We start from the raw sequence: 14,052 nt of genomic DNA, 5'->3' as shown, positions 1-14,052 counted from the left end.
AACTCCGGTTCAATTTAAAGCAAAATAAATTAGCGAAATACGAAATTAGCGAAAATAGAACAACTTTTTTAGTTTTTCTGATTAGCTTTACGATTTTTGTCGGGAAAACCTAGATGGCACGGGTTTTATTTTCCTCAGTGACGACCTTCGAGCTTCCTTTTTGATCAGTTTCTCTCTTTTTTTTTCTTTTTTTTTTCTTTTTTTTTTTTTGCACCACGACATATCTTCAAGTGAATATAGTCAATTTGCTTCTAGTTCATTGACTCAGATTCTTGTATTAAATCCGAACTTGCTAATCTTTTTTAAATGTATGTTTTGCTACCTGTTTTAGTCTTATATATAAATGTTTTACATATGGCTTATAAGTTTTGAAATACTTTTATTATTTTTGTTAGTACCATTATTATAGCCGGAGCGTGGAGACTACCAGAAGTTCAAATTTTCGTCTTGACTTTAGTATTTAGCGTCTTGATTTAGCAGGAGGATGGTAAAAATTTTAGTTAGCAGGTTTAGCAGGAGGACGCCGTCCCTTATATACTTGACGCAACAGGAAAACTAAAGTTATTGTAACTTTAATAAAGTTCTTTTACATACTGGTACAATAACGTCGATTTTTTCGATTAACGTTAACCCCTAATTTCTTATAACGAATAATCACACCATCAGATTCAACGTATCAGAGAACTCTACTGTAGAAGTGTCAAGCTCATATTTGACAAAATGTGGAATTTTGTATTTTTTGCCAGAAGAAGATCAAGGATGCATGTTTATTTATTGTTTTTTTTTTGTTTTTTTTCCAGGTGTGATCGTATCGATCCAGTGGTACTAGAATTTCGCGAGGGCTCATTCGAACGGAAATTAAAAGTTCTAGTGCCCTTTTTAAGTGACCAAAAAATTGGAGGGTAGCTAGGCCCTTTCCCACACTCATATTTTTTCCCAAAGTCACCCTTTCAGATAACCATTTTGTTCAGCATAGTCGAAAAATCTAATAACTATGTCTTTGAGGATGACTTAATCCCCTCAGTCCTCGGGGGAAAGGCTAAAAGTTATGAACTTTGCCCATTGTTTACATATAGTATTGGTTGTTGGGAAGTATATACACGTTTTCAGGGAGAATTTTTTCCGGTGGGGGGAGGGGGTTACGTGGGAAGATTTCACATGGAGATATTTTTCATGGGGGAATGGAATGTTCCATGAAGGGGGCACCGGGTTTCCCAGCATTATTTAAAAAACGATCAGAAATTAAAAAAAAACAAGTTTTTTCAACTGAAAGTAAGGAGCAACATTAAAACTCAAAACGAACAGAAATTGTTACGTATATGAGGGGGTTCACCCCCTATTCAATACCTCGCTCTTTACGCTAAAGTTTCTTTTAGTACTTTCAAAAGAGCTATTTATTCTAATTAAACGGCCTTCGTGATTCAGGGGTCATTCTTAAGGAATTGGAACAAAATTCGAACTATATCGTAAAGAGAGAGGTATTGATGAGGGGGAGTCCTAGAATCTTCCTAAACACTGCCATAGAAATTCTAAAGAATCTGATGGGACAGAGTGCAAAAAATAGTATGGACTTACGACAGGTCCTTGTACAATTCTTTCTTGCGTCCTGCCCTTATGTTCTACTTCTGTGGTTTCTGTGGCGGTAATTTTCCTTGTTATTTCTAGCTGACCTTTGACCTGAGAATAATAGGAGTCGATTAGTAATTATACAGAAAGACTCAGGCTATACAGAAAGACTCAGCCCATCTCAAAAAGACTCACCAAGAAAATATAAGCCACAAAAAATTCACCCCGCAGTTGAAAAAAAAAACGACTAAAACCAAAAATCAGTCACATCCAAATATCACCATTACCAGCCCATTAGGATCAGAATATAATGATGTGCAAAATTTACGAAACTCCAAAGATAATTTAGCTTTAATTTTAAAATGTGTGCATATTACACATACGTAAGACTGAAGAGTAAATAACGTTAAAAAAATTGAAATTTTCAACTCTACGCAATTTCATTTACGCTTGAATTTGTCAGCTACACTTTCATGTATTTAAATAAAAAAAACTTCTTCAGTACATTTGAAATGTTAAAACAAGATACTTCATATATGTCGATATTATGTTTCTTTAAAACTGCGACGAATTTTATGGTTAGTTTGAGTAAAAGTTAGTATTGTTTTATTTCACGACGAGGGTGTAGAGTTGAAAAGGGGAAGTTTTGTTAGGGTTGGAGGGGGAGGAAGAAGACTTTAAATTTTGGGCTTGCGGAGCGAGGCAGGTTTTTTTTTGTCAAATGCTTTGTATGTCAGAGTCTATTTTCTTTTGATAATAAAATGATTCTTCAGACTTAAACATGTTTGTGTGCCTATATTTCTTTTTATGATTGTCGTTCAACTGACTCTGCTGCTATAACACAACCAATTCACAAAAATTACTCACTTCTTTCTGGGTTTGCTTCTGAGTGGCTGTATGCACTTCTCTTCCGTGTACAGCAGACTCAATAGGCTCTGGTGGTAGATAAACTCGCTGTGAATCCAAGTAGACTTCAGACACTTTACGTCCGGTTGCACCGTCAATAGCACCGTCACCAGTCCTTGCTAAACCCTCATTGTCAAAGTGGTCTTGAACAGCAGAACTTTGTTGATAATCAACCGACTTGCGCTGCTGCGATGCAGACTGTTGAATATTTGAATATTGCTGCACGTTTGAGTACTGCTGCTGGCTACTAAATTGTTGCGTGGAGGTAACGATATTGGATTCACTGCAAAATTAAGACTCAATTATTTACATTAAGACTTTGGAAGCTTAATACAGGGCTTCCTCTATCCTCGAATTTTTCCGTGTTTCCCGGACCCCTCCGAAGGAAAATCGTGTTCTCGTAAATCTCCCCGAATATTAACGCTAGCGAGCACCAACTATAAACATTCGTGAACTTTATATATATATATATATATATATATATATATATATATATATATATATATATATATATATATATATATATATATATATATATATATATATATATATATATATATTTATATATATATATATATATATATATATATATATATATATATATATATATATAAAGAGGATCGCAGTAAGTGCCAGCCACAGGAGCAGTCCAAAATAGAGGAGCATTAGTGAAAAGTGCAAAGATCGGGAATTACAGTACTCGGGAATTGAAAAATAAATTATACATCTTTTTATGTATAATATTATATACATTCTCGGCAGTTGTGATGAATAGTTCAACAAAACTTATAGTTTTCACAATATGGCAGTGTTCACAAACAAAACGGTTTAAACAGATTACATGCATTTTAACAGTATATTGGTTATTCTCGATTAATGTCAAGAATTAAAACAGTCTAGGGTTAAGATTTTCAAGAGACTTCGAAGCTTGCCTAGACATGGCTTAAAAACTTCACCCATGGCTTTAAAAATGAAAAAAAGAACAAAGCTCAATATCATCATGAATGAAACATGCGTGGACATTCACACATCAACAAAGAATATATTATATTAGTTACATAAGCCAACAAGGGAAATGAGGTGTAAGAGCAGGGTAGACAGAAATTGTACAATATCTGTACCTTTCTTTTGCTTTCCGTTGAGATGCTGGTATCACAGAAGGTTTACTCACTTTCCCATCACTAAATTACAAAGTTACAATTAATGACAATTTTTGCTAAATGATCAAAATGATAAATTCATGTTTTCTTCATTAGTTTTTTGTCTACATTTTTCAATTACAATTAATAAGTTAAAACACGAAGCATAATTACAAAAAAAATGTGAACCATAAATTACCGTTAAACAAGATTAATGCTGATTTTGGTGTACAATTGTTCCTTTGCATTGTGATTATAAGTTTATGATATATAAGTTTTTCAGTTCTTTGCAGTCCTGATTACCATATCGAATCTGCATGCAAATAATAATTCCAGTCCTGATGACTTAACCGCGTTATCTACCTGTGCCATTACACTTGTTTCGTTAGATTTGCGAGAGGTATGTTGCATATCACAAAATCCTTTACCATTCCGCAAGGATAATGTATTTACTCAAGGTACTCTCTGGTTCCCCTTTGTATCACCAGTTAGATTTTGGGGCAATGGTCTTTCCTTTTGTAAGGGAATTCTGTTACTTTGGTTTTATTTTTAATGAGTATTTACTTGATGATCCTCATGCTTATAATATACACTATAACTTGAGCAGTTATTTCAATATCGTACATCTACAATACATTCACAGAAGGTTCAAGAAAGTTGGACAGTATTGATTCAATGAAATAAGCACTTACTTCACGTATACTCGTATGTTGTAAGAGAGATAAACAGGAGAGACAGACAAAGAAAGAGAGAGAGAGAGAGAGAGAGAGAGAGAGAGATAGAGAGAGAGAGAGAATGTGAAAGAGAGACAGAGAGACAGACAGAGACAGAGAGAAAGAGAGAGTGATAGAGAGAGAGAGAGAGAAAGAGAGAGACAGAGAGACAGAGAGAGAGAGAGAGAAAGAGAGAGAGAGAGAGAGAGAGAAAGTGAGCGAGAGGGAGAGAGAAAGAGAAAATTAAATTAAAAATTAAAATGCAGTTAGAATACCTCTGAATGGTCTTTAAAAGCATGTAGAACACATATTTAAGAAATGAAAACGAATACTTACACCTTGGTAAGGTAGCTCTGAGCCATTCCTCTTGTGACTGAATTTTCGACAACTTTTTCCCCTGGGATAGCAAACTGGTGCGACGAAGTTCTCATTTGAGCCTCTTTAGACAGCTGATTTTCTTCAAGCTGCAATAATATATTTATATACATCTACTGCAACTTAATGACAACAACAGAAATGTCTTTCAGATTAGACATATGACCAATATAGGCAAAAATATTTCCTCTAGTAACACACCGTACCAGGGTTGCCAACGCTGTGAACTGTACGAATTTCCTGCTAAAATTGTAAACACAAACGATTAATTTGTAACCTCTGAACAGGAGGTTAAAAAGTTGCTATAACATCTTAGTCAAAAAAGGGGCAAGTAAAATCAAAATGTATCGAGAAATTTGATTGTACCAAAAGTTTCCAAATATACGTATACGTATTGTACCAGAATCTCTAAATTATATCAAAAACAGTACAGATCTACCGCGTTGGCAAGGCTGCACCATATTTATCTTTGCGTTCATTCCTCTGCATGAATACAAAAACCCAAGAAATAAACTTTAGTCCGTCTAGACAATCACTCATAAGACATGGCAAAATTGTCTATTTTTTAACCGATAAGGTAATTTTGGAGAGAGGGTATTGGTGTTACGCTCACCAAGCGCCTTATTTCTTCGATGAGTTCATCCTGGTAAGAAAAAAAAGAGAACTTGCTAGATCTCTGTTGAGCAAAAGATCTGATTTCGACTAAAGGGAAAGTAACAGTAGTGGAATAATCTAAACTTATTTCATATAACTGATACTACTAATAATAATAATAATGACTCATCGCAGCCCCAAGCCGCCTGAGGCCAACACAGCTACGCGTGCTCCTCGTCCATCCAAATCTATTCAAAGCATTCCTGTTTACACCCTCATAGGAACTTCCCATTTCCCTTAAATCTTTCTTTACTACATCGTCCTACCCCAGCCGTGGACGACCTGCTCACCAGAGTTAACCTAAATGTTTTCTATAAATGGAGTTAGAACACAACCCTGCCTTACTCCTGACTTAATACGAAACCAGAGAAACCAGATATGAAGCAGAGGTGTTATTCTAGTAAATAACACTAATCACCTTGATTTATTTGTCTGGTATACCATACAAAGATAAGACCTTCGCTAAAGCTCTTCTATCAGTTGAATCGAACGCTCGCTCATAATCTATAAAACTGAGGACTAAAGGTGTTCGATGAACCATACACTTCTCAATTATTAACCTAAGAGTGAAAATTTGGTCGACAAATCCTCTACCCTGCCTAAAACCGCACTCTTCTTCTCTTAAAACCTTGTCTCTAAAAGTATCATCATACAAAGTAATTTGCTACCTACAGAAGCCAGGCTAATGTTTCTATATTTACCACACTCACTCTTATCACCTTTCTTATACAGGAGTTAAATTAGCGTTTTCCTAAAATCACTAGGTACTCCCCTTTATTCAAAAATCATATTCATAAGTTCGGTAACTTAATTCTAACCTCATTGCCACCATATTTAAGAAACTCATTTACCACACCATCAGTACCTGGGGCCTTATTAATTTGTAAATCCTTTTAGTACTGTCACTAATTCTTCCTCACAAAACAAATCTTCCTCCATATCCTCATATCTTCATATTTTCCTCTAAGTCTATCCCGGTTTAACATATACGCAAAGTGTTCTGCCCATCTCTTTTTAACTCTTTCTTTATCAGTAATTGTGGCCCCGTTCCAATCTTTAAATAGGCCACGTCCAGATTGACTACTCCCTCTCAATTTTTTAACATGCCAGTACAACATTTTACTATTTTGCCGTCTAGCTACATCTTCCAGATCCTCGGCAATTTTGTCCATGGCCTCCACTTCACACCTCCTTAATTCATATTTCAATGCTTTCTCAGTTTTCTTTACAACTCCTCTTAATCTCATATGATTTTACTATTATTACTCGGATAATTCTTGTAAAAGCCCCTTCTCCTCTCTATTAAACATAAAGCTTTCCAAGCTGCGTTCCTAACTTTCTTTTCTAAGAAACCATCAGCAACTTCACAACAAATTATTCCATCCGTCTTCTACACTGTCAAATTTTAAACTCTCAAGTTTATTACTCAACTGTTCCTGGATCTCAGATTCTCATCCTGGAGTCTACCGGAAGGTAGTTACTCTTCCAAAATTTTAGCTTTCATAAAACTTATAATATTAATCAAGATATTACATTTAATTCACGTAAGTAGTGAAGTACGTAATAACGAGGGTAAATTTACTTTTAAAACATTTCACTATTTAAAAAAGAACTAAAATAAAAAATATAAAATAAAAAATTCTTTTAGAAGAGTTATGGAGTAATGCCAAATGTAGGCTTATTTTACGAAAATTATAATATTAACAAAACTTATAATGAAAATTATAATAAGTAAAAAAAATCTACACAAATAGTGAAGTAAAAACAAATTATAAGCAAGTACTAAATAAAAACCACAAACACAATAAAAACATCGCTTACGAGGGTGTGATACTAAACCGAAATTTGAAAAAATCAAAATTTAAAAATCTGAAGTTTTTCTACGAATTGGAGGGTGAAACCATCTTCTCAGACAAAAATTCTTCTTCCGAGACAAAAATATACTTCATACATACACAGAAAATTACCTAGCATGATATCATTTCAACACCACATGAATAATATTTTTTTTTTTATTTTTGCAATGTAATATTAAAATAAAAAAATAGTCGGGTCCTCAGAAGTCAGGTCACCCAAAAAGGGCTATTGTTTTCAATAAGTTGGCTTTTTTTTTTTTTAGAGCAAGAGTGTTATTAATTTACTATTGCCTCCTTTTCCAGTTAATAAGGCCGAAAATTCCTTCTTTTTTTATTGATTAGAGCCTTTTTTTCCTCCTGAAACGCTATTTATTTTCAATCCTCAAAATATCGAACGAACTTCCAAGAAGAATAAAATTAAGAATATAATAGAAATTGTCAAGAGATTCAAAATGTCCTTGAGCATGCTTTTTCTCAGGCTAACCCTGACAAAAGAAAATTAAGCACAACGGAAGTTTTACTGTTTCAAGATCTAACTAAAAAAACAAAACAAGATGTATAATCTATAATCTGCTGGAGCCCGACAGAAATTTCTCAAAGATTCTATTTGAAAACAACCCGATAGTTTCGTCCTTTTTTTTTACAAATTCCTTCGTTCTCTCCCCTTGTTGCATTTTTATTGACTCTTCAATCTCTCATAAATTTTACAAGTTTTATTGGTTTGTAATATTTTTTACACCTTATGACTTATTGTCTTATTTACTCTCTTTCCTATTTTTTTTTTCAATTTTATTACATGACGCCTTGACATAATATCCAGTGAATGATTATTCTTGCAGTGTTGTTATGCGTTAATACATTCTTTAGCCAGTTTTATATAAATTTTTGTTTTGAAACATTTCATGTTTGTTATACCAAATTTTTTTTTACCTTCCTTTGGATTTATTAGCCTGTTATTTTAGTGTTTTTTTTTGTTTCTTGTTATTGTTTTTCTTACTTTGGACTCCATAATGCGTATTTGGCCAATCTGGGCTCGCCATAGACATTTCTTTAAAAATAAACACCTTATCGCATCGTCATATACTTATTTCGTCTATTTTGTCTAACTACAAATTTGGTAAGAATTTTCAGGTGACTGTTATGAAGACTCTTTTAAAAAAGCTCAAATTAGCAGCTTTTCACAAAAAAAAATCAAAAAAAAAAAAAATCAAATTAGCCCTTTTCTATCATGAGTGGCACTGTGGGAAAACAACATACAAAGTATATTACACTCAGCTATGATAATGTATGGGATACATTAGCATGATCACACTCTTTGGTTCGCTATTAAGTAAAATTCAATACAGTTTACAAATTAAATTAAAAACATTAAATAAATTAAATTAAACAAATTAAATTTAAAACTAAATACATAAAATACGGTGCCCAAATTTTTCGGGGTTTCACTGAAAGAAAATTGGGTTTCCCTTAAATCTCATCGAAAATTAACTCGATGAGTTAACATTTGTGTTCACGGATGTTAATGTTGTAGTGGATTCTGAAGAACCTATTTTTCGGGGAAATTCAGGGGGACCACAAACAAACAAGAAAATCGGGTTTTCTTTAAATCTCATCGAAAATTAACTCGATGAGTTAACATTTGTGTTCACGGATGTTAATGTTCTAGTGGATTTTGAAGAACCTATTTTTCGGGGAAATTCAGGGGGACCACAAACATTCTAGGTTTTTTGGGCTTTTTATTGAGATTTTTCTGGGAAAATTCTGGTAAGTATTGATTAAGCTTCCTAGAATTTTAAATAGTCAAGTTTCAACAAAGTAGAGAAAAATATATCTGGCTAACTGTACACTCTAAAAAACATAATTATATTAATTCGAAGTAAAAACTAATTTACTAATATTTCGCACCAAATTTACTTATGTTTATGCTACCTTTAATGCAAAATAAATATATTTTATTCTTAAAGTCATTTGTACATTGTGACCATAGTGAATTCTCAGAATTATATAGGAGCCGCACAAGTACAAATTTCTTTTTTTCTCTCTTTTTCCTTCTTTTCTTCTCTATTTTAAATTTTATTAATTAATTTAAGGGAGTAATTTAAGGATTACTCCCTTAGTATGGGATACTTCATTCCCATACTAAAAAATCCACTAATGCTTAAGTCATTCTGACACACCCAGTGCAATAGTCTTAAGGTTGAGAACCCCCGACACACAGTAGCTTTGAGCTATTCCCAGCCCAGATAATGGTGCGACAGACTGGGGCTGTACGTCCCTGTTTGGAGGCTGTTTCTTGTTATTTTTTTCCCTTTGAAATAGGTTATTTTTATGTATTGCTTTGTGTCTAACTTTACTGTTTCTTCAGTAAGTCATTTCTACGTTGTAACCATAATGGATCCAAACCTTTGAAATTTTTAAAGACTAACCTCTCGCAATGACTTGTAATACTCTTCATTCTTCTTCCTCTTCAGTTCTTGTTGCCAGTCTGTTTCTACTTCGTGGACAAACTTCTCCTTGACTAGGTCTCCCGCTTCGACAGATGTCTGTCCTTTCTTCTCGTCGTATTTTCGGAATAATTCCCCTTCTTGTTCTTCTTGTCTTTCGCGCTGATAACTTTTGAGATCATAATCGTACCATGCTAGGGGGAAACAAACAAGTCTCCACTTTGAAATGAGCATGCTAAGACCTAACAACTACACAAAATGGTACACCAAACAGGTTTGGGCAAAAAGGAGAGTATCTTCCCAAAAAGAAGAGGGGTAAATTTTTCGCAGTTCATATTATTGACTTGCAAATAAAGTGAACATACGACTCGATGCCTTTTTTATGCTCTTTACGTATATAATAATCGCTTTTACCGGAAATTCAAATTTACTAACCCCGGAAATTCAAATATATACCCTGAATTGGAATATACCATGAATTGTCAACGGCAAAGTTTCGAATCGCAAAGTTCAGCGCTATTTTTGTCGACGGCATTCGAAAAACTTGAAACGGTAGGAAAACGTTTTATATTTGAGTTGCCTAATAAATGAGGTTTGATTTGTTATAAATAAGTTTTTTGGGAATATGCTACTCTTGAACAGCTTATTTATAAACTAGTGATATGTTTTTAACCACTTTTCAATAGCTTAAATAGTGTTGATAACTTCTTTGTGTAGTTACAATTCAGGGTATATATTTGCTCATTAGAACGGTGGGGTGGGTAAATTTGTATTTCCGATAGAAGCGATTATTATATTCGTAAAGAGCATAAAAAAAGGCATCGAGTGGTATGTTCACTTTATTCGTAAGTCAATAATACTGCGAAAAATTTACCCATCTGTGACCTATTTTCGCAAATCTGCCGCATTATTTATGAACTTTGGAAAGACAAAAAAACATCTTTTTCCAACTTGATTAGTTTTAAAACATGCTGAAAGTTTCCGACACACAAAAATAAGGAGCTGGTGGAAATTCCTGTGTGAATATATAAGCCATTAGAAAAAATGATAGGTCTTTTAGTCACGAGATTTAATCTCTGTTTCTGTGCCACCGTTTAACCAAAAAGTTTAATTTATATGAAAATATTTTCATTTTTAAAATTACAAGATCTAGAAACTCATGAAATCTTAGAAATCAACAAATTTTGAAGACTGCTCTGCAAAACCAAATCCCAGTGTGCCATTCTCTACACATAAACACAAACACAAAAAAAGAAAATAAAAATTTCAAAGAAAAACAAGCATAAATACCTTAGTTGGTATCAGCAACGTTTTCTCTTCTAATTCTAGGTTTAGTCTCAACTAGCATTATTTATGGATTGCTAATATTTATCATAGATTATTTTTCTCAACTTTGAGCTTAATGTTTAAGAAATTATATTAAATTCAAGCTATTAAAAAAGATTAACACTAATTATTTATTACAGAAAACAAAGCCTATTCTTATAAGTATAAAATGAGAACTGAATTCTCAGAAATTCATATAATTTGAGACTTTGGGAAAATTTTTTTTCGCGTATCCATATTTTTTTGGCTGCCTTGTAAGGAAGAAGATTTGTTATTATTTTGCTTTAAGCCATCAACTACATTTTAGAGACCAAATATGCCTACTTACTTCAACGTTCTTTTATTAGTCATTTTTATCTTCGAATTCTCTTTCCCTCTTAGTCATCTCCAATGCTGCTCCGAATTTATGTGACCAAATAATTTCAAGAAATTAGTTTTGGTCTAACTCCTCCGGAGTTTTGATCATGTTTTTAATTGTGAGTCATCTTTATAGTGTTTATTTTGTTGTTTTCTTTTTCGGTAAGGACTGCTGTTATACGTCCAAAATGTTCGTATAAATTAGCTTTTTAAAATTCTCTTTAAGCAAAAAAAAACTAATTTCTTAGAAATTATTTGCTCACACATGATGGAAAAACAGTGTGGCCTTCACAAGGAATTCAAAATTATATTATAAACAAACGAAAATAAAACGTTTAATTTCCTTCTTAAATTAGAAATGAATTTTTTCTTCTTCCTATTTTTTTCTATGCAATCTTCGTTATTTTGTATTTACTTCATTATCATTACAGCTAGAGTTCCTGGTTCTTTTCTAGATGGATGTTTTTTTATTGAGATGTCTAGCATGTTTAATTACTAGATGATCAATTTGTATCCAAATTCATTTGAAACCCTTTTGATGAACAGTAAACGTTGCTTGTCCTTCCACATTGTAAAACGAAAGGGAGAAAAGTACCAATATATGTCATCACACATAAACAGCGTTGACAAAGGGAAAAGAGACGGGAACACAAAGCGAAATTGCCACAAAAACTTCTACTTTGGGATTAGCAAACATTGTTAATAAGAGTAAAGCCAACAGTGTTAAAAAAAACATATCCATGCAGATACCAGTTAATGCATCGCCATCAAAAGATTGTATCTACACTTTAGTTACTAATTTACAAAGCATATATAACTTCATGTATTTCGAGCTTTTTTTGGCGACAAAAAACAATAGCAAACCAAAAACCAGCTAGATTGCCTACTTTTTTTCTTTTTTTTTATCTGAGTCTGGAATACATAAAATTTACATAATTTTTTAAATTTCTATTAAAGTGTAGATGTAAACTTTTTCTGAAAAGGCTTCGATAATAAAACTCAAAAATTTAATTATTTCCGAAGATCAGAAAATAATAGAGCTGTAAGAGTAACAAGGATATTGTCTAAATATTTACCTCGTTCAGTGCTTATCGCAATACAATAATACTACACACGTTGGTGTGCTATTTTTATTATACTGTACAACTGTGCGAAGTTGCTAAGTGAAAAGTTACTAGAAATATTAATAAATAAAAACTAATACTTTGAAAAAACTTAATTTTTCAATACATGCCAGACGCACAAGGGAAATAAATATCCAGACAACATTTCTTATCTTTTACCGTAATTAATTCTTTACCGTAACTAATTACCGTAATTATTCAATTTTTCAATATCACAAAGTAGAGGACATAGCACAACTGTCGACTTCCTCGTTCCGTAATACCGCTAGATTACTTGAGGCTGTTCCAGAAGTTCATCAAGTAATTTGATTGTGTTAGTGTTTTTTTCCCTGTTAAGTGTTTCAAGTCGTGTGAAATCTTTGCAAATTAAAAGTGGCGTGATTTGCAATAAAAAGCCAAAAGGACATAAATACATACATTTTCAACAATTGTTACGCCCTTTTGACTTAATAAGGCAATATATAAGCAAGATTTGAAATCAAGATGTAAATTTTTAGTTGTGGTTTATTTTCATGCTAAATTCACTGCGTCGATGAGAGTGCATAAACGTGGTTAGAAATGGTAGTTGTGTTTGTGGCAATGAAAATTGTAGAAGCTGTGGCTTTCAAAAAAAAAAAAAAAAAAAAAAAAAAAAAAAAAAAAAAAAAAAAAATATATATATATATATAAAATAGTTAGCTTAGAAGTGAGCCTAAATTAATAATAAGAATAAGACAAAACTGTAGGTATACAGTTCCTTCTTACGTTTAGGATTTATTATGGGTTAAAAATGTCGTTCTATATTTAAACAAAGAAATGTCACTTCAAGATTTACGACTAGGTATACAAAGCGAAGGTATTTTCATATTTAGCTAATTTGAAATAGTCGGTTTATTTCTGACCTATTGGAGCAAAGGGGATTCCAACTTTTACTGAAATTGAGTTACTAATTGAGTTACATTTTTACATTATAGCTGTGACTTTCAAAAAAAAAAAAAAAAAAAAAAAAAAAAAAAAAAAAAAAAAAAAAACTATAAAATAGTTAGCTTAGAAGTGAGCCTAAATTAATAATAAGAATAAGACAAAAATTGTAGGAATACGATTTCTTCTTCTTACGTTTAGGAGAGTTCTTTAAAACGTTCCTGTAGTCATCGTTTCTTGGTTGTACTTTCAGCTCAGCGCATGCATAAGCTTCTCCTGCAGAATTTCTGGCCAAAACTTCGACTTTGCCATTGTCGTACTGCCTTGTTTTTGGTATGTCAAGATGCCACATACCGTCGTAGGTTAGCTTGTATCGAGTTCCCTAAAATGAAGAGCCTCTTTATCTTTTTATTCTGCTGTTGGATTTTCGCAAATATTTACAGAAAAGAGCGAAACTTTAATAGTTCACAAGCCCCCAAAAAAGGAGTATCTAGTATTTTTACAATCTTAGAAGCGGACAAGAATACAGTTTTATGTGTTTTTTTTTAAGAGAAAAGTTTTCGTTTCCGAGGACTTAGACAAATAAACAATCTGTAAGGATTATAGATCATAAATTATTCTTCAATTTTCTATCAATATTTAGTATATACCCTTACAGAACAGTTTTAGAACCTAGTAACTATGTAATGCAC

At 32.7% G+C, this 14,052-nt stretch overlaps 1 protein-coding gene across 1 annotated transcript in view; it reads right to left on the bottom strand.

The window, feature by feature from the left end:
• Window positions 1-14,052, bottom strand: part of LOC148946230 (uncharacterized) — a 309,809-nt gene that overhangs the window by 270,345 nt on the left and 25,412 nt on the right. Inside the window, exons 8-13 of the mRNA XM_089097640.1 lie at window positions 13,556-13,742; window positions 9,636-9,847; window positions 4,661-4,788; window positions 3,594-3,653; window positions 2,434-2,755; window positions 1,576-1,677 (exon numbers count right to left, since the gene is read on the bottom strand). Of these exons, the coding sequence (XP_088953766.1) occupies window positions 1,576-1,677; window positions 2,434-2,755; window positions 3,594-3,653; window positions 4,661-4,788; window positions 9,636-9,847; window positions 13,556-13,742 (1,011 nt within the window). The remainder of the gene's footprint in view (window positions 1-1,575; window positions 1,678-2,433; window positions 2,756-3,593; window positions 3,654-4,660; window positions 4,789-9,635; window positions 9,848-13,555; window positions 13,743-14,052) is intronic.

This window comes from Artemia sp. Qi Xiang Cuo, chromosome 12, assembly GCF_049724085.1.
Source record: "Artemia sp. Qi Xiang Cuo chromosome 12, ASM4972408v1, whole genome shotgun sequence".
NCBI lineage: Eukaryota > Metazoa > Arthropoda > Branchiopoda > Anostraca > Artemiidae > Artemia > Artemia sp. Qi Xiang Cuo.
This window is presented reverse-complemented; position numbering and strand designations above follow the sequence as displayed.